This window comes from Neovison vison, chromosome 2 (assembly GCF_020171115.1).
Source record: "Neovison vison isolate M4711 chromosome 2, ASM_NN_V1, whole genome shotgun sequence".
Classification (NCBI taxonomy): Eukaryota; Metazoa; Chordata; class Mammalia; order Carnivora; family Mustelidae; genus Neogale; species Neogale vison.
In genome coordinates this window covers 151,427,570-151,451,465 of record NC_058092.1, presented here as the reverse complement: position 1 = coordinate 151,451,465, position 23,896 = coordinate 151,427,570, and the positions used below count along the sequence as shown (strand labels likewise).

At 49.4% G+C, this 23,896-nt stretch overlaps 1 protein-coding gene across 2 annotated transcripts in view; it reads right to left on the bottom strand.

The window, feature by feature from the left end:
* Positions 1-23,896, bottom strand: part of GNG4 (G protein subunit gamma 4) — a 60,079-nt gene that overhangs the window by 33,125 nt on the left and 3,058 nt on the right. The window contains exon 1 of one of the 2 annotated variants that reach the window (XM_044236542.1): positions 5,057-5,152. The exons of the other annotated variant lie outside the window; for it this stretch is intronic. Coding sequence (XP_044092477.1) covers positions 5,057-5,108 — 52 coding nt within the window. The 5' untranslated portion in view covers positions 5,109-5,152. Of the gene's footprint in view, positions 1-5,056; positions 5,153-23,896 lie in introns of those variants that run through there. 2 annotated transcript variants of the gene reach the window in all.

Sequence of the window (23,896 nt, the reverse complement as noted above, 5' to 3'; positions counted from 1 at the left end):
AATGAATGGATAAAAAACCCAAGTCTCATCTATATGTTACCTACAAGAGACTCACTTCATATCTAAAGACACATGCAGCCTGAAGGTGAAGAAATATAAAAAGGTATTTCATGCCCTGGAAATGAAAAAAGGCTGGAGTAGCAATATTTCTGTCAAACAAAATAGACTTCAAAATTAAGACTGAGCAAAAGACAAAGAACAACATTAGGTAATGATAAAGTGATCAATCCAACAAGAGGATATAACAATTGTAAATATCTATGCACCCAACACGGAAGCGCCTAAATACATAAAGCAAATGTTAACAGACTTAAGGGGAGAAATTGACAGTAATACAATGACAGTAGGGGATTTCAACACCCACTTACATCAATGGGTAGACTGTCCACCCAGAAAATCAATACAGAAACCAGTGGCTTTGAAAGACACATTAGACCATATGAACTTAACAGATATATACAGAACATTCCATTCCCACAAAGCAGAATATACATTCAAGTCCACATGGAATATTCTCCAGAATAGATCATGTTAGGCAACAAAACAAGTCTCAAATCTTTTAAGAAGATTGAAATCATTTCAAGCATCTTTTCTGGTCACCATGCTAAGATTTCATTACAAGAAAAAAAGCCTGGAAAAACACGGACTCATGGAGGCTAAACAACATGCTACAAGACAACCAGTAGGCCAATGAAGAAGTCAAGAAGAAAACTGAAAAAAATGCCTTGAGATAAGTGAAAATGAGAACACAGTATTCCAAAACTTTTGGGATATAGATAAGTAGTCCTTACAGGAAGTTTATAGAAAAACAAGAAAAATATGAAATAAACTATCTAACTTATACCTCAAGGAACTACAAAAAAACTAGAAAAAAATCCCAAAGTCACTCAGTAGAAGGAAAGAAATGGATATCAGAGCAGAAATAAATGACATATAGACTAAAACCAACAAACAAAAACCAACAGAAAAGATCAACAAAACCAAGAGCTGGATCTTTGAAAAGACAAGCACAATTGATAAACCTTTAGCCAGATTCATCAAGAGGAAAAGAGAGGACGCAAATAAATAAAATCAGAAAGAGAAGTTACAACTGGCATCATGGAAATACAAAGAATTGTAAGAGACTACTTATACACCAACATAAAAAATTATACACCAACAACCTAGAAGAAATGGATGAATTCCTTGAAATATACAATCTTCCAGGACTGAATCAGGAAGAAACAGAAAATCTGAACAAACTGATTACTACTAATGAAACTGAATTGGTCATCGAAACTCCCAGCAAACAAATGTACAAGACCTGATGGCTTCAGGTGAATCCTACCAAATACTCAAAGAAGAGTTAGGACCTTTTCTTCCCAAAGTATTTTAAAAAAAGAAGAAGAAGAAGAGGAAGGAAAACTTGCAAATTCATTCTATGAGGCCAGCCTTAACCTGACATCAAAACCAAGCCTGACAATCTGAGGTGTTTGAAGTGGCGGGGGGGTGGGAGGTTGGGGTACCAGGTGGTGGGTATTATAGAGGGCATGGATTGCGTGGAGCACTGGGTGTGGTGAAAAAATAATGAATACTGTTTTTCTAAAAATAAATAAATTGAAAAAAAAAAACCAAGCCAAAAAGGAGAGAGAGAGAGAATATTATGAACCAGTATCTCTGATGAGCATAAATGCAAAAATCCTCAACAAAATATTAGCAAACCAAATTCAACAATACATTAAAAAGATCATTCACTAAGACCAAGTGGGATTTATTTCAGGCATGCAAAGATGGTTCAATTATTTGTAAATCAGTGTGTGATACACTACATTACCAACCTGACAGATTAAAATCATAGATCATCTTAATGGTTGCAGAAAAAGCATTCAACAAAATTCAATATCCATTCATGATAAAAGCTTGAAAATACTTCCAAATCTTGACACAAAGGCAGTAATTTTAAGAAATTCTATTTGGAAAACCAAATATGAGGCATTAACTATAGTAAGAATTCCACCTTATGAAGCCATGTTCACTTCTAGGGGCTTAATAGTCTTGGGCACAGACCTGGGGGGTGCACCTACCAGATCCCACATGTCCCCAGGAAAGAGGTCACTGGAGAGAGAGCCCAACACACAGCCCTGAGTCCCTAGCCACACTTCGGTCCTGAGTCACCATTTCCAATACTGCAGGGTACCTAGACCGCAGCTTTGTTCTTTGGTCCAATTCCCACAGGTTAAGGGTGCTACAAGTATAAATGTTAAGAATGTCACTGTTTTCACCCTAAAATCCCGTTAGGTGCTAGGGCCTCAAGGTGCCACTGCTTTGGGCATAAAAGCTGAGGAGAGGTTCTCCTAGGGTTCACAGCAATCATTTATTGAAGATACATTGTTTTTGAATTGCCACAAAGATTTTATGCATCAAGTCAACATGTCAGAGTGCCCTCCCCCACTCCACCCATAGTGGAGCTTCAAAATAAGGGGGAGGGATATTTCACTGGAAAAGTCATAACCACTCTACTAGCAAAGGCACAGACTTTCTCTACATGTAGAAGCAGAAAACGGTACTTTAGCGTCCCAAGAAGAATTTTGTTTTTTTCTCACAGTCATGCCAGGGTAGAGCTGAACATCCTGACCCCTGAGCAGAGAATTAGGAGCTGTCACACCAGGCTGCATGGGAAGGCAGTCCCCTCGTTCCCCTCAGTCAAGACAAGGCCACGGGCATCCCCACTCCGGCTTGAACCACATTGCAATGTAAACACTGTGATAGTTGAGCCTGATGCATTTTACAATCTCGGTTTCCATTATTCAATTTACATCTTGATTGCCTGATAGCATCTGCCCGATCCGATAGCAGTGCATCACCCCGAGGTTAAACCAGCGCAGGCATAAGGAGATTTCTGTGTGGCACGGACTGTAATGCACCTGAGGGACAAGCGGATTCTTAGAAGATCGCTCTGGGTCTGAACGAAGTTGGAGCACACTGGTCACCAGTCCCCAGGTGACTGCCCCCCTTATCTGTCCCTGATTAAGGTCAAGAAAATTAGAGAAGGTTGGCAGACAGTTGTTATATTGAAGGACATTTGACACGTTAGTGCAGACGAAACAAGAGAGAGAGAACCCAGGACCATCTTCTCTGGGACCCTTAAGGCTTCCCACTCTCTCATGTACGTGGCTGCTCCAGACATCCTCTGTTTCTTTGGCCTGGCAGATAGAGCCCCAGAATTTCATTCGGCGGCAACGACATTAAAAAGTCTGAGTGTTCTGTTGCTTTTATATCAGCCTTCCTACAGTATATGTAGTTAATTCTTTCTCTGCCTGCTGGATAAGACAAATATTCATCGCGCACACTGGACCATGCCGTTGACCAGAGTGAAGATATTAAAGAAGTAAGACCCATGTCCTGCGCGTGGCGCCTTACAGTATAGGAAACAGGCATTTTCATTTTTTCTCAGGGCGACTCTACTGAAGTGGGCAGGTCACTGCCCCGAGGAAGAAGAGGCAGTTGGGAGGTGACGTGGTTGGGCCAGTGTTTTGGCTTTGGAGCACGGCGGTAACAAATCACCGCACACTTGATGTGGCTTGAAACCTCCTATTACTTATTCTCACAGTTCTTGAGCCTAGAATTTTGAAGTCAAGACCATTAGGGCCATGCAAGGCCATGTTCTTTTTGAAGATAACAGGGAGATGCTCTTCCCTTTCCTTTTCCTGGTCTGGGGGCTCCCAGCAATCCTTGGCATCCTTGTGTGTACACACATCACTTCCGTCTACACAACCCCCTCTTCTTGTTTCTGTGTCCCATCCTTTTCTTACAAGGGCACCAACCATGTACTGGATACAAGGCCTTCCCTAAGCCAGTACGACCTCATATTAACTGATTACATTTTCAAAGACCCTACTTCCAGATAAAATGACGTGTGATGTTCTCCCCATTCTAGTAGGAATGGGGAGGACACTATTCAACCCAGTATCCCATGAATCCAAGATTTGTGGCTATCGGTCTGTGATGGTTTCTACAAAGCATCACATATGTTTTGCTCTTTGTAAGACCTGTAAGGAAACACCTGAGAATGGCATGGTGTTTCACAGATGGGTGAAAGAAATTCATCTTAGGGTGATGGAAACATGGGTTGAGAACCCATGTTCTCATGAACATGGGTTCATAACCTATAACATGGTTCATTATGAACCATGTTCATAACCTATAACCATCTCAATTTCTCCACTTTTCAAATGAAACAACTGAAGTCCAGCTGTTTATTTCTCCAAAGCCATTAAATAGCTAATTAGTGGGGAAAATAGGACGAGAACCTCAAGTTGATCGCCCACCATTCATTTATTCGACCCTTACTGAGTCAGGCATGAAGAAATGAGGGAGTGACTCAAACATGATCGTCACCTCTATTTCGTGCAGGAGACACATCTCATGGCAGCGTAAGCAATCAGAGATTCCGGGTGCCACCACAGAAGTCTGTGAAGGGTAGAGGGGCCAAAAGGAGAGGGTGGATCCTTCTTGGGGTGGGCAGGGAGGTAAGGAGAAAAGTGGGAAGGCTCTATACTCAATGTGAGCCTGGGAAGGTGACTAGGAGACCACCAGGCAGAGGAACAGCATGTGTGAAGGTAGACAAACTTCACACATGCCTGGCATGGTCTAAAAACTTCATACTTCTTTGTTCCTGGAGCCTGGGAGTGCAGGGGTCAGATCACAGAGGGTCTCAAATGCTACTCTGAGGAGGTGAGACTTGTATCAAGCAGGCAGTTATAATCAATTGAAGGGTATTTAAGCAGAGAGGTAGTAAGATTGCTTTTACATTTCAGAAAGGTCACTTCAATCTACTGTGCAGAATGCACCAGAGGTGAAGGAGATAAGCAACACACCAGATAGGAAGCTCCATGAGTCTAGATGAGAGACTCACCGTGTGCACTGGGTGCTCTAGTGGAGAGATGAGGTGGGAGGTGATAGGAAGCCAGTACCAGGATGGGAGCACACAGGGGATGAAACTAGGATCTGAAGGTTGGGAAGGTGGGGAGGGAAGGGTCTGGACCCATGGTTAGGGGGATGGCGCCGTGCCACTCACCAGGCTCCAGAAGTGAAAGTGGGGTTTGCAGGTGTGTGCGACGAGTTCCCATGGGGCAGGCTGCACCGAGGGTGACCTCAGGACACTGAAGAGGACATGCCCAGCAGACACGCAGATGGACAAGGATGCACTTGGAAGTGAGTTTGAGCTGAAGATGCAGAATCCTAAGTCAGGACTGCAGGGGCACCTGAAGTCCACTCAGGAAGGGCTCCGAGGAGGAGGGAGCGTGAGCCACTGGCTCGGCCGGCAGGGAGCTAGGCTCAGACCAGCATGGTGGGGCTGGGCAGAGGAAGGGGACTCCCAGCTCATCTCTGCTCCGTTTCTTTGCTCGTTAGTCTGCACTTTCAGAATTGTAGAAGGAAAAGATTCAATACCTATAAAGCCAATAAATTATTGGCTGCGGCTGAGACCAAGATGGCTGGGAGACACACAGCCTTTCTCGAGAACTCCTGGGACAAGAAGGTGGTGCTGGTCACGTCCTTCACCACTGGGGGCTTCGACGTCACTCTGCTCCCCTCAGCCCCTTCACCAAATGAGCCACATGACCAACCAGGTCACCCCTACACCTACCCAATGCCCCTGAGATGATGGGAACACGCACTGTGCACGTGGCCTGCCCTAAGACACCCCCCCCCCCAGGGTCTGAGTGTGCGGTGGCTGAACAAACTGTGAGCCAATACCTCCGGTGACAGGCAGGAGGCCCCCTTCCCTACGGCCAATAAAAAGTGAAAAGGCAAAAAAAATCCCCCCCAAAACAACAAATTATTTCTATGGATCAAAGGGCACAAACTTGCTAGGACTCTGACTGGGGCTTCATCAAGGGAAATTCTGCAGAACAGAGACCGAGGACATCCCAGGTCAGCACAGATACCAAAGGAGGATGTGGCTGGTGCGGCGAGCACAGTCTTCCGTGAGGCTGTTGGCCGCTGCCACTGGGGAGAGAGCGGGGCTCGCTCTCAGGGAGATGCCTGCCGGGACAGAGGACCATACAGGCTCTGAACTATGCACAGCTGACCCTCGAGCAATGCGGGAGGTAGGGGCGCTGACCTTCTCTGCAACCTGAAATCTGCCTGTAACTCCCGACTTCCCCAGCACTTAAGTACTCACAGCCAACCAGCAGCCGGTGACTAATGCTTACTTTGTATCTTACATGTGTTTTATATGGTATCCTTACAATAAACTAAGCTGGAGAAAAGAAAACGTGATGAAGGAAATCATAAGGAAGAGAAAATACATTTCCAGTGCTGCGCTGTACTTACAGGAAACAACCCCGCATCAGTGGACCCTCATGGCTCAAACCTGCGTAGGTCAAGGGTCAGCCAGACTCCGCGCCTCATGAACTATGTGGTCATAAACGCCCACACACGCTCGATGGGTCATGCCCTGTGATCAGGGAGAGGCGGTTCGTGCCAGGTTTTCTGTCCACCCTCCCCAGCTGGATCCTTTTCCACCAAGTGCTCAGGTTCAAGTGCAGTTTGCGATGTCAGAGCCGGGTAAAACCAGTGGCTGTCATGGGTCTGGATGCACTGCCTCTCTCTGGGAGGGTTTCTCCTGTCCCCCAGCACAGCCCTCTCCCCTCCCTCTGATGGCTCCCTTGAACGTGGGCTCAGAAGCCATGGTCTATCCGTGCCCTGTTGGGAAACCATAGTCTTGGCAGACAGACCAAACTAACCAATGAAGACGAGGCTGTTCCATCCTCTGGGACCAGTTCCAGGAAACACTGTTGCCAGCGGCTGGCAACAGCATTTCATCTCTTACCATTCTGTAAGACCAATTTACAATGAAATGCTTGAATTTCTAAATAAATTTGTTGAGGTGCCATTCACCCGACATGATAACTATTTTGAAGCGAACACTCAGTACGTTCATGACATTGTGCAAACACCAGCTCTATCTCATTTCAATACATTTCCGTCGCTCCAGAATAAAACGCCGTACTCAGTAAACGCTTCTCCCCCAAGCCCCCGGCAACAACCAGAGTCTGACTGCTCTCTGTCTCGGTGGTTGTGCCTACCTGGACATTTCGTATAAATCAAAGAACTCACAGGTGCTCTTTTGTGTCTGGCTTATTCCACTAGCATAATGTTTGGGGTCACATTCACCTTGTTGCCTGCATCAGCTCCTCCTTCCTTCTACAGCTGAAGGATGCTCACTGTGCGGACATACCACGATTTTTGGTCCGTCCTTCTTTTGATGGACATTTGAGCTGTCTCTGCCTTTTGACTACAGTGACTACTGCTGCTTTGATATGCATATACCTACATTTGTCTGAGTACCTGTTTTAAACCATTTTATGTTCCCTCCAGTAATGTATGAGCTTCATTTTTTCCACATCCTCACCAACATTGTTATTTTCCATTTAGGGGGTGGTTATCGCCCTCCCAGTAGGTGGGAAGTGGCACCTCGCTGGGGTTTTCATCTGTATTTGCCTCGTGACTCCTGATGTGGAGAGACTTTTCGTGTGCTTATTGGCATCATTTACTCTTTAAGAATGGTTTTACTGTGGGGCACCTGGGTGGCTCAGTTGGTTAGGTGTCTGACTCTTGATTCTGGCTCAAGGTCATAATCTCAGGGTCATGAGATCAGGCCCTGCATTGGGCTCCACGCTCAGCCTGGAGTTTATTTGGGACTCTCCCTCTCCCTCCCCCTCAACTCGCGCTCTCTCACTCCTTCTAAAATAAACAAAAAATTTTTAAAAAATGACCTTAATGTTAAACTTAAAATTTTGTAACAATCTCAGGTTTACAGAAAAGCTGCAAGTTCAGCACCAGGGATTGTCTTCTGAACCACTCAAGCATAAGCTTCCAGCCCAAGTCTCTATTACCCCTCAGCACCATGGGTCTCCAGAAGACAAGGACACTCTCTTACGCAACCACAACACGACCCTCAAAGTCAGGCCATTGTACACTGCTATATCCCTATCATCTGGTCCTCAGACTCCATTCAAGTTTCATAAAAAGTGCCAGTAATATCCTTCATAGCAGAAGGAAAGCAACTGCTGACAATGAGGCCTTGGACTTCTGCCTCCAGAACTATGAGAAAATAAATTTCTGTTGTTCAAGCCACTGGTGATACAGCTAATACAGCTCCTCCCTGGTTGTAAGAAGAAAGCCAACTGCCTTCGCTCAGTGCAATGCCACGGACTGACCAAACCTTCAGACTCACACAACTACAACAGCAATGGGTCTCTATCTATTCATGAAGACAAGGGAGAAGGCCCAGCTGGCCGGCAGGACAGTATCAGGATATCCCACGAGGGGCCTTCAGAAGTTCTTACTGCGGTTTAGGTAGTGTCCAGGAGCCATTCCCAAGCGGTAGCACAGTGCAAGGAGACGACATCTACATGGGTGGGTGTGGGGGCCACCTTGGTGCAGACGACCCCTGCCCACAGAAGCAGTATCTCTTCAAAATAGCTTCCAGGTCCCCACAGGGACATGCCACTTAAAAAAGTTACCAAAACTCGGGTAAGCCCAAAGTGTAGTGTCTACAGGAGGTGTTTGAGGTTCATTCATCACTGCTTCCAGTCCATGAGTAGTTTACTATTTGGGGGACATTTTGACCATAAGCAATGTCACCTGACAATACAGTTGACATACATTGTCTTATGTGGTTTCCAGGGTGTCATAGGTAAGCAGAAAAATGCCTTAAGATGCTCATGTCTTAATTCACAGAATCTGTAAGTATGTAACGTGACAAGGAGGAAATAAGAGCAGATGGAATTAAGGTTGCTAATCAGTGGACATTAAAATAAGGAGGTTAGGGATGCCCGGGAGGATCAGTCAGTTAAGTGTCTGCCTTCATCTCAGGTCATGATTTCTAGGTCCTGGGATCGAGCCCTTCATCAGGCTCTCTGCTCAGCGGGGAGACTGCTTCTTTTCTGCTCGTGCTCCCTTTCACTCTCTCTCAAATAAATATGATATTTAAGAATAAAATAAAATAAGGAGGTTACCCTGGCTTATCTGGGTGGGTCCAATGTAATCACAAGGGTTCTTACAAGAGAAAGAGGGAGGCAGGAGAGTCAGTGTCAGTGCCTGAGATTTTAAGGTGCTACATCTGAAGATGGAAGAGGGCTATCTCAAGGAAGGTAACCAGCCTCCTCTGGAGGCTGGAAAAGGCAAGAAGACAGAAACAAATGCACTTCTGAAAACACCGTAATTTTAGCCCAGTGAGACCCTTTTCAGATTTCAGACTTCTAGAACTGTAATACAACAGATGTGCTGTTTGAAGCCACTAACTTAATTAGTTACAGCTGCAATGCCGGGTAGCAGAGCCAGGAGGTTAGCAAGGCTGGGTTCTCACGAAGCAGGGGGAAAGGGAGAGGGTGTACGACACTTTCACCCACACTGATATATAGCTGGACCCTCCCTCCCTCCTCCAGCTCTCTCTCTTCCTTTCTGGCTCTCTCCGACTGTATTAGTCAGCTTTGGCTGCCATAACAAAGAATCACAGACTTAGTGGTTTATGCAACAGATGCTTATTTTCTTACAGTAGGAGAGGCCAAAAGTCCAGGGTCAAAGTGTTGGCAGGTTGATTTCTTCTCAGGTGCTTCTCCTTGGCTTACAGAGGGTTGCCTTCTTGCTGTGTCCTCAAGTGGCCTTCCCTCTCTGTTGGTCTGTGTCCTAATCTCTTCTTATAAGGACACGAGTCCCATTGGATCAGGGCTCATCTGCATGACCCCATTAACTACCTCTTTCAAGACCCAGTTTCCAAATAGGGTCACATTCTGTGAATTCTGAATTTGGTGGGGACACAATTTGCCCATAACACTCCGCCCCCCGGACCCCCAAAGTTCATGTCTCTCTTACATGACAAGTAAACTCACCCCATCCCAGCAGCTCCAGAGTCTTAATCTTACTCCAGCACTATCTTTAAATCCAAAGTGTCATTTAAATCACATGTGGGTTCCAGGCCTCCTCCTGATCATTCTTTTCTATCTGTTTGTCTTCTAGATCACTAATTCGATCTTCTGCCTTGCTTACCCTAGCTGTTAAGAGGATTTCGATTAGATTAGATCTCAGTGATAGCCTTTTTAACTTCCGCTAGATCAGCTCTCCCTTCCGCCCTCAGGGATTCTATGTTGCCACTTATGGTCTTCTCCAACCTAGCCATTGCCTGGATAATTGTTACCCTGAATTCCCTTTCTGACCTATTGTTTATGTCCATATCCAGTAATTCTGTGGCAGAGGTCACAGTCTCTGAATTCTTCTTCTGTTGGGTATTCCTCCTCCTAGTCATTTTGGTGAGACGTGGTTGAGGGGATGGTATCCACCATGATCTAAGAAAAAAAAATCACTTATGGGTGAGACGTGAGGTATGACTCATCTTGAGGGAAAAACTCCAGTCTGTGGGGTTTACTCCATGAAATCAGACAAGGTATCTGTTGCCAAAACACAATGGTGGCCTATGATAGATTTTTCCATGCTGAAAGGGAGAAATCAGAAAGAAGAAAGGGGTCATGGGTCCCAAATGAGTCCTTTGAAAGACAGTGTAGTACTTCAGACCATGTCAACTCCCATTTTGACGTGACATTATTTCAAAAGAAGAGCTATTTTTACAAGGCGGGAAGTGTCTGATTGTCAGAGCAAAATGACACATCTGAATTTTCCATGTAACTTTTAATTGAGAAAAGGACAAGTGCTGTCATATTTCAGCGCCTACCATTACTCCAGAATAATGCATTTTCTATAAACGTTACTTGGCAAGCTACTCATTTGCACATTCCTGGAGAATTAATCTTTTTAAAGAAATAACAAGATTGTGTTCCAAAGAATCAGGATTTTACGTTACATCATGTGTGCGTCTGTGTGTGTGTGTGTTTATTTCCCATCTCATTTGCTTCCTGCTAGATCTTTAGTAGTAAGACCACACAAGCCTGCTCTGTGGTCTGCGGCTCCATCCCGGTCCCTCTCACCTCCAGCCACCTGTTTTTCGTCGTGATCAAGATTGCGATTTGCAAACAGGCTCCTAAACGCTGGAGGAAGACTGTGAGTAAACTTCGGCTCCTGGAAGATCCGTAACACACGGCTGACTTTCCGGAACCGGGGCAAGAGCTGGCTTTGAGAGTAACTCTCAGGAGGACCCAGAGCCCGCCAAGGACCCAGTGCGGGTGGGGCTGCCAGGCTGCTGAGGAAGGAATTACCAGAAGGCAGGGGAGGGCCCCATGTGGCAAAGGTGTGGGGGATCTTGGTGAAAGGAATGGGGAATAATCCCTCCTGTGACCTCCACAAAGCTACAGGCCTGTCCTCCCTTCCCTTATCTCTCTCCGGCCCAGGACACTACTTCTCTTTCCCACCTTCCCAGCCTTCTCTTGCAACCTTTTCAACCTCTTTAACAAAAAACAAAAAATACTGTTCAGAACAGTTTTAAGTTTCACAGCAAAACTGAGCAGGGAATACAGAGATTTCCCCCCATGCATGGCATTCCCCACCAGGCACGGACGCACCGTAACCACCCAGAGCCCACAGATCACACTGCCGTTCATTCCTGGTGCTGTGCATTCTGTGGGTTTGGACAAATGTATAATGACAGGTGGAGCCATTGTTATAGTGTCCTACACAATAGTTTCACTGCCCTAAAAATCCTGAGGGTCAGGCATAATTATACCTGCGCCATGGCGCTATTGTTAAGGTTAAACGAGGTAATGTGACTGAAAGGTCTAGAAAACCGGCTGGCACGGTGTGGGGGGCCGGCGGTAAGTGGCCGTTATCAGCAGGACGGAGGCACCCGGAAGCAGACTTCCGGGGCTCTTGGGGTATGGACTGTCTGCTCTCCCCAGGACTCTGCCGGGAACTGCAAGCCTTCTGGTTATGTTAACATGTAAGGGAGAGAGGGAGACTGGGTGGCCCAGTCGGGGAGCATCTGCCTTTGGTTCAGGTCATGATCCCGGGGTCCTGGGATCAAGCCCCACATGGGGCTCTCTGCTCAGTGGGGAGTCTGCTTCTCCCTCTCCCTCTGCCCCTGCCCCTCATTCGTGTTCTCTCTCAAACAAATGGATGGAATCTTAAAAACAACAATCATGTAAGGGAGAAAGCTAACCGCCTGGAGTAGAGTGAGGCCTGAAAGAAACTCCAAATCCGTACCTTCGGACACGAGCAATGGGATGGCACTCACAGCTGCTGACCTACACCTCCCCAGCTCACATTCAAGGAGAGGCAGGGGTGGTAGGTTAAGGAACAGACACACTCAGGAGTCTTTGGCTTTTGTTTCCAAAGCCTAAGCCTTGTGTGGGAAAGAAGTCATATTGTAGGGCGGCTGCAGAGCAGGAAGGGAGGAGCTGCCCCCGGGACGAGACAGTGACCCTCTCCAGTAGCCTGGGGTGGCTGGGGGTAGGGGATGGGGACTGCACTACCCTCCTGAGGAGGGCATGGGTGGGGGTGGCAAGATCCCAGCGGAAAATGTCCAGGGGCGGGGTTTCTGGAAGAGACTGTTGTGCCCCCAGGCAGGACCAGGACCAAGAGCCTCTAGCCTCAAAGGCCGTACCCAGCTGACGGGTTCTCACGGTCACCTAGTCCTTGAGATGCCTCAAGGACCAAGGGGGCCCCTTTGCCACACCCTGGACCTGCCTGAGTTCTGGGGAATCACAGGGAGGCTGGGGACGGCTGGGGATGCCCGAGACAGGAGTCCCCTGCCGGCCGGAGGGATGGACGCCTCAGTGAAAGAAGAGTTACAGGAAAATCAGAAAAACTCGTTGCTCCCCCACACCCGAGTCCGGGGACTGGGATTCACACCAGCCTGTCCATGCGGCCTCCCCCCAGGCTGGCCAGGGTCCGGGTTAAGGAGGCTCCGCAGCAGCCCAGCCACCTGCCCGCTTCACGCAGCTGCTCCCTCCGCTGCCGTGACTGAGGCCTCAGCCTCCTGTGATTCTGGGGCCTCCGTGTAAGTCCCCTGGTCTGGGGCGCCGGGTCCCAGCACCTCGGGGTCTGGCTCTCTGCAGCTCACCCACCGGTCACTCATGACCCAGCCGCCTCTTCGGAGGCTTGTTTCACTGGAACCTTCGTGACCGATGGTGCGGCAGCTGGAGCACCCCCAAGTTCATTACTGAACCGGGCCCCCCACAGAATGGAGCAGGACCGGGAGGCGGCGGGGCAACCCCTCCAACGGAATTCGCGTTTGCTCTACTTGGACGTGCAGGAGTTTTAACACCTGCTTGATGTTTCATGAGTAAACCTGACGTCTATACAAGACAAGAGGAAGCAGAGGCTCAGATATTTTATTTCTGAATCCACATTTTAATGTAATGTAATTTCTTCCGAAATGTCAAATATGCGAGAGGCTTTTAAAAAATTGGTACCAAGCTTCCTCCGTATGATATTCAAAATTAAATAATTCCAGTCCCAACTAAGAGTCGGCTGCCTGCCCTGGCTCGTAGGTGCCTGGAACTTTGCCACTGTCATCTTTTGCTTTCACTAGTTGTTCGCCAGCCCAACTCTTGCTGGTAAAAGCTGCCTCTGCTCATTTTCAGGGTCTCATTCAGACGCTACCACCCTCTCAAACAAAATTTTCTTGAGCTGGCTTGCCCCCGTGGTCCCTGGAGCTGAGCCCCACTGCCCATCGCTGTGATGCTTCTAGGCTTTCTGTTGTCCTCACTGCCTGAGACCTCGTACTCTGGTACTCAAGTAGTGGTGAATATGTGTTTTCTTCCTTCCTAGACTGCCAACTCTTTGAGCACAGAATATTTGTTAGGTTCATTTTTTTACTTTTTAAAGATTTTCATTTATTTATCTGGCAGAGAGAGAGCGCGCACGCACAAGCAGGGGGAGCGGCAGGCAGAGGGAGAAGCAGGCTCCCCACTGAGCAGGGAGCGGACGTGGGACTCCATCCCAGGACCCCGGGATCATGACCTGAGCCGAAGGCAGATGCTTCCCCATCTAAGCCACTCAGGCGCCCTTTCCCTTTCTTTCAAATAGGACAACAGTTAAGATATTTGAGGTCCCCTTTCTGTCATCCTACCTTCGCATAAATCAAGCACACACTCTTTATCCAAAAGACCTAAGAAATATCTTGTGAGACTGTTTCAAAATGATCCTCAAACCCCCAGCAGCTGAAAGCTGTCAGAGACACACCTTCAGAGCACGGTAAGTGCTTGACTTTGCTGTTGAGCACAGCAGACCAAGGTCTGCCAAGGCCAGCTCTGTGGCGGGGTCTGCATAGCAGACCAAGGCAGAGCCGCCAAAGCCAGGCGTTTTGTCCTGGGGATTCTGATGGCCGAGATGCCAGTGTGAGTCCCCGGGGGTCTCCCTGTCATACACGAGAGCCACCGGAGTGGTGTGGGCACAGCCCAGCATCCCTTGGGAAGCCTGGCCCTCCCCCTATACGGGAGAGGAGCTCTGAACTGCTGTCAGAGCCAGCCACCCGCTCTGTGGGCCGGACGCCTCGGTCACTCAGCACTCCTGGATGCAAAGTACCGCAGCCCGACCCTCACACCCCCAGGGGAGGCACCCCAGGACGCTCCCACGACTTCTGACTTCACGCGATCTACACCTCTCCTGCAATTCCTGTCTTCTCATTCTTCTGAACGTGGTGACGCAGGAATTAATCCTCAGCTGACCAAATGATGGCACCGACGGGCATGAAAAAGTCAATCTGGGACCGTGTCCCATGAGTTTAAGAGAGCCCCTGAGAGGGATGTGGTGGACCACAAGCGGAGGGGGTCCGCGGGCTGCAGCTCCTTCCCCGCGGGAGAGCGCCTCCTGCAGGCAGGACTCCCGGGTCAGACTTCTCAGCTTCGTGCAGACCCCACACCTTCTCTGCAAACCAGCTACCAGACGGAATCCAAGAATCCTCCTTCAAGCCAGGTAGGAGCAGTCAGAATGCTCCGATGCTCGTTCTGGAGACAAAGAGTTTGGAAAAAGAGGGTTTTATTTTTTGTTTTTGTTTTTCCAGATAGGAAGGGTGGCTGAGAAGCCAGGAGATTTAATTCTAATCCCATTTCAATTTTGGTTACTTGTCTGACTGCGAGTAAGTTTCTGTCCCTGCATTTCAGGGTTCCCCTTTGTAACAGTCTGTCATTGTCCCCAAAAGAGCAGAGTCAAGTACGATGCCTCAAGCGGGAACAAAACCAACAAGACAACTTAGCAAATACGTGAAATCTGAGAAACTATCACTTGACTTTTTAAAAGATTTTACTTATTTATTTGACAGAGAGAGACAGACAAAGAGCGCACAAGCAGGCAGAGCAGGAAGCAGAGAGAGAGGGAGAAGCAGGCTCTCCACCAAGCAGAGAGCCCGATGCGGGGCTCGACCCCAGGACCCTGGGATCGTGACCCAAGGTGAAGGCAGCCACCCAACCGAATGAGCCACCAAGGCGCCCCATCACTCAACTTTCTGAGAAAAGGTAACAACCTAATGGCGTGATCATGATGAAAAAACAAACAAAGAAAATTAGTCACAGAGTTTTCATTCTAGTTTAGGAGAATGTATGACCAAATGACTGCTCAGACACCTGTCTTCAAAAGAGAAAGGAAGCCTGACCTCAGAGGCCGTCACCCACGAACACTGGTGATCATGTGTTACAGACGTTAATGGATCTCTCCAAGTTGTTTATTCATATTTTGCAGACTGACTTGTGAGCTATGTATGGAGGAGAATGTTTTAACAGCAGTGCAAAAAAAAAAGACACATTAAATAAGTCTGAAAGTGATCTGGGTATTTTCCAAGAAAAAAGATACAGAGTTTGATGTGAGTTTTTCTTTAACGCATTGGCAGCCTGTTGATGACCTCTGCAAAGTAGTTGTCCACGGTGACTGTCCCTGAGCGGTACAGGTGAGGGTGGCGAGTGGCTGGGCTGTGGCTAGAGGCAAGTGGAGAGAAGTTCTACTTTTCCCAATAGTCAAGGAAGCCATGGACCGTAGGATCTGTTCACTGACCCAACCGAGGCGCATTACGACCCACCCCTAAATGCAGCACCGGCACCGGCAGGCTGTCTCTGAGCAAGACGGCCTGCCTGGGAGGCTGGCCCTTGCTATTTCTCCTTTGAGCCAGAAGTTAACGCGTTATTGGGAAGAGGCACCCAAGAAGGGAAAATTCTAATGAATATAATAAGGCTTTAAGAAGCAGGAAAAACATACACACGGTCTAGCTCACCCATAAAGTTTTCCTAAGATGCAAAGATGAGTTCTCAAATCTGAGATGTAGCAAAAACATCTTTTATCCCTACACGGGGAAGACCCGTCCTATGGAAATTCTCCAGGCAGGTCCCTGCAGAAGGAGTAAGGCTGCTTAGTAATTCTTCAGCTCTGAAGCCAGCAGCTGATATAGGAACGCAACGCAGAAAAAGGTAGAGAGCAAATAAATGTGCGGTATTTTAGAAAATCTACCGTAACATTTGTTAATGAACCAAAGAGTGCTCGAAATGGAAAGGATTTCACAGACTAGGGATCCAGTGGTTTTAAAGCTTGAAGGTCTCTTCTAAAATTTAAAAAAAAAAAAAAATGTAGCCTCCCTATGGCAGTACTTTCAGTATCTATTGACTCAGAAGATTTAGAGTGACACAAAGAGTTCAGGAATACACTCAAATTCATGTCATCTTCCTGATCCCAAGGATGTCACGCACACTTGCAGATTAGCAGTAGATGAGCATCTGACATTGCACGTTCAGTCTCCACGGGGCTCCTGGGCTGGACCTGGACTCAGAGGCCACTCGCAGTCGCTCTGGGGACCCCCTAGCAGAAGCTAAAGGCTTGAAGAAGCCTTTAGCCGGGCAGCTAGCAGTGGAGAAGCTGGCAGCTCCACACTGCCAGGGGACTCGTGGGTCATAGCCGGGGGCCCTCTCTCAGGGGGACCCTGCGGGAGGGTCTTTCCCTTCACTGTGTAGGAGAGCCCAGACGAGGGAGGGGAGAAACCGGCGCTGTGTGCAGCGAGATGATGTCCTGACGTCCTGTTCTGTGCTTCCCCTCCCTGTGCTCCCTTGTCTCCCACCGTCCCCGGCCAGCCAGGGGACCCATGTTGCCTCAGGGGGGACTGGGATTATCAAAGCAGGAATACAGAAAGACGAGGAGGCATTTTGCTTTTTTCTTTCAAAGCAGGTTCCGAAAGCCCTCTTGGGGGACATGTTTTGGATGCCAGAGATTTTGATTTATATGAAGAAGGCTTACGGAAAGGGAGGGCCCCGAGGACACCTAGAAAGAAGAGAGAGAATGGCCAGGATTCACCTGTTCCTAGGACACCTGTGCTGGGAGACATGCGGTGAGCAGTGCAGAGTAACTCCGGAGCCCGGGGGACACCTGTGGGAGGCGAGCAGCTCTCGCTGGGAGGCAGGCCTGCCCGTCCTTTGTCTTCATCACACAGGGAGCCCACGCTTGCTGTAAGCTTGTGCTCACTCAGGGTCGCGTCCCCAATGCTGAGGCCGTGTTTTCGACAGGCCTCCTGCCAGCAGACCTGCATATCCTTGTGGGTCCCCCGCAGGAAGCCCACCTGTGCCCCGAGACACTGGTGAGCCTCATCCAAGCTATGCCCTAGAGGGCGCTCATGTCAAAGACCTGGGGGGGTCTCACGCGCTCCGTCCAGCAGGTGGGGCCACGGACAGGTGGTGGTGGTGCGTGGACGCCCCAGCATCTCATTTCTGTACTTGGGAGGGGCATCCCTGACCTGGAATCTGGAACCCTATGGCCCCATAAGGGTATCTGAGGCCATTTTCCACCCAAGAGGCAGCAGAATGCAACTGACGTGTAGAAGCCCCTAGTTTCTGTCCTCGGCTGCTTACACTTGAGGCTTAGTTTCTCAGTCAAGAATGGGGATAAGCATGCGGGCCTCCCAGCACTTCTGGAAAGATCAAGTGGACAGGTCACAGGAAATGCTTTTGGTAAAGCACAAGACGCTAACCAAATGTTTGCGAGGGCTCTTTCGAGAGTCTAGGCAGTGTCTGTGAGATACACGAAATACAACTTTAGCAGATGTAGCTGCGATAGTGGTTCCAGGGAGCATTCACTGCGCTTAATATTAAAAAAAAAAAAAAAACAACTTGAAACACTGTCTAAAAATTCTTCCAACCACTTATTTCAGTCAAAGACCAAGGGGTGAGGATGCTTTATGTTAAAGGACCCCTAATATAAAGAATTGTTTATGTTAAAGAATTAGAATGGATGAAAGAAGCCTGAGACACAGGCAGATGTTTGGAGACAGGAGAATCTAATACGCACAGGGACGCTGTGTTTAACCAGAGTGTCCCCTCACCGCCAGGGCATCGCGTGCTTTAAAACCGCGATGATGGAGGAAGGCGGAGGTGTGCATCAGCACACAGCTCGGGCTGCACGTGGCGTCAGGCGGAGCGGCGGGAATAGGGATGGGCAGCTGGCCTCGCCTCCCAGGTGGGGAGCATTCACGGTCGGCATGGATGTGAGCAAACCTCTGGAAAGGAGCTTGGGCAAAGAAACAGCAGAAGCCACCCTTCCCCTCAACCAAAAAGGACCTAGGATCCAGCTCCTGCCTGCCTGCCTTGTTGGGTTCATGTTTGGAAGCTCCCAGGTCTCCCGACCATCCTTTAGGCAGGACATGGGCAAGAGGGACCCAGTGCAGGATCTGGAGCCAAGAGGCTGAATTTGGAATGCTGGATCTTCTCCTTGCTCGCTGTGCGACCCTGGGGGCAAAGTACTCAGCCCCTTGTTTCCTTTGGCTGTAAACCAGGAAGAGTCAGTATGAGCTTCCTATGGCTACTGCAATGGAGGACAACAAACTTATGGCTTCAATAACCCAAATCTGTGATTTGAGAGCTCTGGTGTTGGAAAGCACACTGTTCGCAGGGCTGCTGGAGGCTCCAGGAAGGGTCTCCCTGCATACCCTGCTCACAGCCCCTCCTCCACCTTCCAAGCCAGCAGCCCAGCATCATCGTCCCGTCCCTCGGACACCGCCGTCCTCCTTTTATAAGGAAACGTGTGATTACATCGGATCCACCAAATAATCCTAGATACTTTCTCCATCTCAAGCGTCTTAACCACATCCACAAAATCCCTTTTGCTCTGTAAGGTAACACAGTCACAGGTTCCACTGTGGCCATCTTTGCTGTTGGGGGCACTGTGTTTCCTCCAACCAGAGTTGCCAAGGCATAAATACGTATGAACGTATTTATTTTTTAAGTTGGCTCCATACCCGGTATGGAGCCCAACGCAGGGCTTGAATTCACAACCCTGAGATCAGAAAGACCTGAGCTGCGATCAGGAGTTGGCTGCCGCGGGAAGTGATGGAGCCACCCAGGTACCCTCTTGAGGAAATACACACTTAATACCATATAAGACACTTAGAGCCTGGCTTGTAGCGGTCCTCAATAAATGTTAGCTGCTATTATCATTATTTGCTTAAATAAAAACTCGCAGCCTCCAAAGTCTTCAATGTTCCTTAGCTGTGATGCAACCCTTCCCTCTGGCCAAGTCCCGAGACCTCCTTCTGGAAGCCTTTCCTGACAAAGACTGCGTGTGCGCTGTCCCGTTGTGCTCAGGTTCTTTTTTTTTTTTTTTAATTTTATTTATTTATTTGACAGAGAGAAATCACAAGTAGATGGAGAGGCAGGCAGAGAGAGAGAGGGAAGCAGGCTCCCCGCTGAGCAGAGAGCCCGATGCGGGACTCGATCCCAGGACCCTGAGATCATGACCTGAGCCGAAGGTAGTGGCTTAACCCACTGAGCCACCCAGGCGCCCCTGTGCTCAGGTTCTTAATTCTGGGCTGTGTCGTAAGCCTCCGTCTCTCTGACTGGCATGTACATTCCTCAAGACCCGGGACCTCCCTTTACTCATCTCTGGGCTCCAGCCCGCTGGCCTAGTAGCCTTCACAAGTATTCTCAGTGACTAATGATCCTCCCTGAGCCTCAGCAAAGGGCGAGGCCGGTTCATGTGTCTGCAGGTGCTGTACCCCTGGAGCTGCTGTGGCCTGCCCCACGGGAGCTACGGGACGGTAGCAGGGGTCATCATGTATTTTGGGGTCATCATGCTGCACACAGACGCAGTTAGATCTTCAGGGTGAAGAGCTGGTTTCCGGGTCAGTGAAGCTGTCCTGTGAAAAGGAGAGGTGGACAGAGCCCTGTGTCCAGCCGGGAAAGGAGCTCTTCCTTTTCCAGGGGTTTTGGCCTTCTGGTGTCTGTGGGGAGTCTCGGTCTCACCCATCCGAGGGTTGGGGGGGAGAAGCTGGCATAGGAACTAGTCTGGGACCTCTGGGGGGAGTTTGGGGGTTTTCAGTCACACGGAAGGACGACCTGTGGAAATCACCTGCTTCAGTGGTTTACAAAACTCGAAAAACACAGATTCCCTGGCCCCAGCTCCGAACCACTGAGTCAGATGCCCAGGGGTGAGGTGGGCTTTTGGAAAATGACTCAAAGTCATTTTGCTACGCAGCCAGGTTTGGGAGCCACGGACGTTTCTGCCTGGAATTTTCCAGACAGACTATGCCCCACGAAATGATTCCTAAAACAGGTGTGTGAAAATGGAAGGCACGGCCGACAGGGCCCGTCATGACGCAAGTTCACGGTTCACCCTCCAGGCCACACAGCAGGATTCCATGAAGCATTGTCTCCCAGTCCACCCATGTCCACAGCGGAGCGGCCGAAGGGTGACAGCTCCCTCCTCTGGTTAGCCCCCAGGTCTTTGATCGGGCTTCTCAAGGGCACCCTCTGGAGGGCTCTGGGTGGCTCAAATGCCCTTGGATTAGGGCTCCCTCCCTATGGCCTCCTCTCGGCCCCTGGGTCTGGCGGCTGGATGGGTGGGACATCCACGACACAGGGAGATCCTGGTGCTGGGTGTTATTTTGCCACAAGTTTCTCCCTCCACCTTGAGTCAGACCAAATGTTCCTTTTAGCTTCCCTGGATGCTGGGGCGTGGTGGAGGCTATCGCGGAAAGCAGCTGGGCAGAAGCCGCCTGTGGGCCCAGCCCAGTGTCATCTCGTTCCACTTCTGCTGCCTCTGCACCTAGGAGACAAGTCCCTTTCCTTTCTCCTTCTTGGATCCCAACACGGTGTCCTTCCAGAAGCACCTTGTTTAAAATCTGCAGTAGTCTTTCCCTGGAATTCTGTTATCTTCCTTCCTCATTTTGTTCTTCTCCCAAGCACTCGTCACATTTTGAGATGCTCATTATTAAATTATTATTGAACTCACTTTTGATCCTCAGGCTTGTTCTTCCTGGCCTGCTCCCTCTACTAGAATGTCAATTCTGTGAGGGCAGGACTTTGTCTCCCCTTCCCCTGGCTGGTCCTTGCCCGTTCGCATGCGGAGAGTCCCACGATTGGGGAGCGGAGAAGCCAGCACAAGGCAGGGAGTAAGGAGAAAGACAAGAGACCCCACCACGGGCCACATTTCACAGCTAACAGAGGCCCAAGGAGGAGGCAGGGCAGGATGAAACGGAGGGAAGTCAAGAGTGGCCTGGGGCCCTGGGCCACTGTGTGGGCAGCTTAGGTGAGTTGCCATGGTTACTGGGAAGCAAGGCCAGGGCCCAGCCCTCCCGCCTCAGGCCACCAGAGCTTGGGGGTAGGTGGAGGGTGACCAGATCTGGGGGAACCCCCCACCCAAACTCATCCTTGGACAGACAGGCTGTCCCCGAAGGCTAATCAACAGTAATCCCCGACAGCCACATGCAGGGAGAGATGGGAGTCAGATCAAATTCGAAAGCGTCAGGGGACAAAGGAATCATAAACAAGAGACAGAGCTGCAACTGCCTGAGCACAGAAAGAATGAGTCATCCCGGGGAGCGGGGAGCGTGTCGGCGGCTTGCTGCGGCCTCCCAGACACCGGCGGCGCGAGCGGAGCTCCGGCACTGCTGGGCAGTTGTGTCCCTCTGAAGGGACCAAGGAAAGGTCCTGCCAGACCTGTCGAAGGGGGTTCAGAAAACCCCCTATTTCAAAACCCCTACTTTGAGCTGAATGCAAGTAAGAAACAGTCGACGCAGGAGGACCTCCCTGGCCTTGCCCTTCCTGACAAGAGGCACGTTTCTGTTTGTGGAGGAGTTTATCCCTTCCATCTCCTAGACCAGGAGGGAGAACACCACCGCCATCACTGGAGAGAGAAAGCAGGCGTCAAGATGAGGTCTGTACAAACAAGCCTTGCTAAAATAACTCTGATCTTCTGTAAGTTGCCCCCTGTATTTACCTTCTCACAATTTACCGCTCCTAAAAGCCCATATCCCTTTTTGTCTTGTCCCTTTACCACAACTTAATTTCCCTTTTTGGAAGATCATATATAAGCTCTCAAGGTTAACTGCTTCTTCAGGATTTCTCTTCTTGCCCGTGAAGCTCCCGTGTGTATGTATAATAAACTTTTTCTCCTATTAATTTGGCTCTTTTTCTCCTGTTAATCTCTCCTGTTGTCACTTTAATTCACAGGCTCCAGTCACTAAACCGAAGAGGGTAGAGGAAAAGCTTTTTTCCTTTCCTACAGTACCCTCTGGGGGCATGCACAACAGGTACTCCAGGGCAATAGGAGAGGGCAGATGCCTTCCCAGATCAGGCTAGAAAAACCCATCAGGGGAGGATACCAGTCCTTGGGTGTGCCTGGACCCTCATACAGATAAGGAGAGATGGGAAGGTAGAGGCCACTGTGACAGCGGGTCTTACAGACAAAAAGGAAGTCATCAGGCAGCAAAGATTCAGTCTGTGTGTGTATGTATGGGAGGGGGTCCTAGGCTGCCAGAACTTCCCAATAACAGTGGGTATTGGGGTGCGGGGAGAAAATGGTTTTTTGAAAGTGTATTAGTGATTCGATTCTGGGTTCTGTTGTTGACTGGAAGGCAGACATTCCTATATGGGGATTGTGCCAGGGGTATCAGCACATGCTGGCTCCCCCGCCTATGTGCTGCCAGATCTGCCCCCCTGCCCCCAACAACCCAGACTGCCAGCATGAGGCACCACCCACCATCTGCCACCCCTGCCTCTGCCTCTCCAACAGTGTTCAGAAGCGAGCCACGGGGCCGGCCGGGCCCCCACTGACGTAACCTGCTCCCAGAGGATCGCCTCCAGCAACTTTCGTACATCGCTCTGCTTTCTAACCCCCTTTCAGCGTTCCCTCGCTCTTCCTTTCTGCTTCAAATTCCATTTCTCCTATTTGTACTTTCATACTCGCGCCGTGTTTTTGGTGAGGATCTCTCAGTTTTACGTATTTGTAGGCTAGAACACCAGAAGGAAATACACTAGAATTCGGGTGGTGCATCTATGGGGGGAGGTACATTTTTCATATTAACACCTTTTGTTGTAGTTGAAAAGATGTTCCAATAAGAAGTTCCGTTTTTTCCTATTGCTATCTTCCTGGCCCTCTTCCTTTGGTGCTGACCCTGAGCATGGGGTGGCTGAGAAGCTCCTAGAGCTGCAACCTAGACCTGAATGCCAGGAGGAAACAGGCGCTAACGAGAAAGCAGGCATAGGTGGTGCAAGTGAGTGGACACGGGGCCACCGCTTAGTGCAGTGCATGTGACTGTCAGCGGGGCCCCCAGGGAAGCTTCCAGGGTGCCGTCTCTCTCTTCTTCCTCAGCCTCACACCGCACATCCCACTGGAGAGCCCCAACCTGGCGACCCAGGGTGAAACGGTTGGAGAAAGCGGAGCAAGAAGGAAATTTGCGCCTCTGAGCGGAGCCATGTGCAGTCCCCAGGAGCGGTCCCCCCACATCACCGTTTCTCCCCTTGCGTGGCTCAGGTGCTCCTCCTTTGCATTTGCATATGCTTTTCCTTGGTTCATTAAAAAAGTCACCACGACCCACCAAGCACCCTGCCAGAACACTCTGGGACAGTTGTTTTCTGCTAAAGAGAAGCTTTGGACTATGGGGTGAGGATTAAATCCAAGTAGCTTGTGGACCTGAAGCTTGTCTGTCGTCCCTCCGCCCCATGGCCCACTAACCCGGGCTCCCTCCCCATCTGGCCCTCTGAGGTTGGGCCACGGG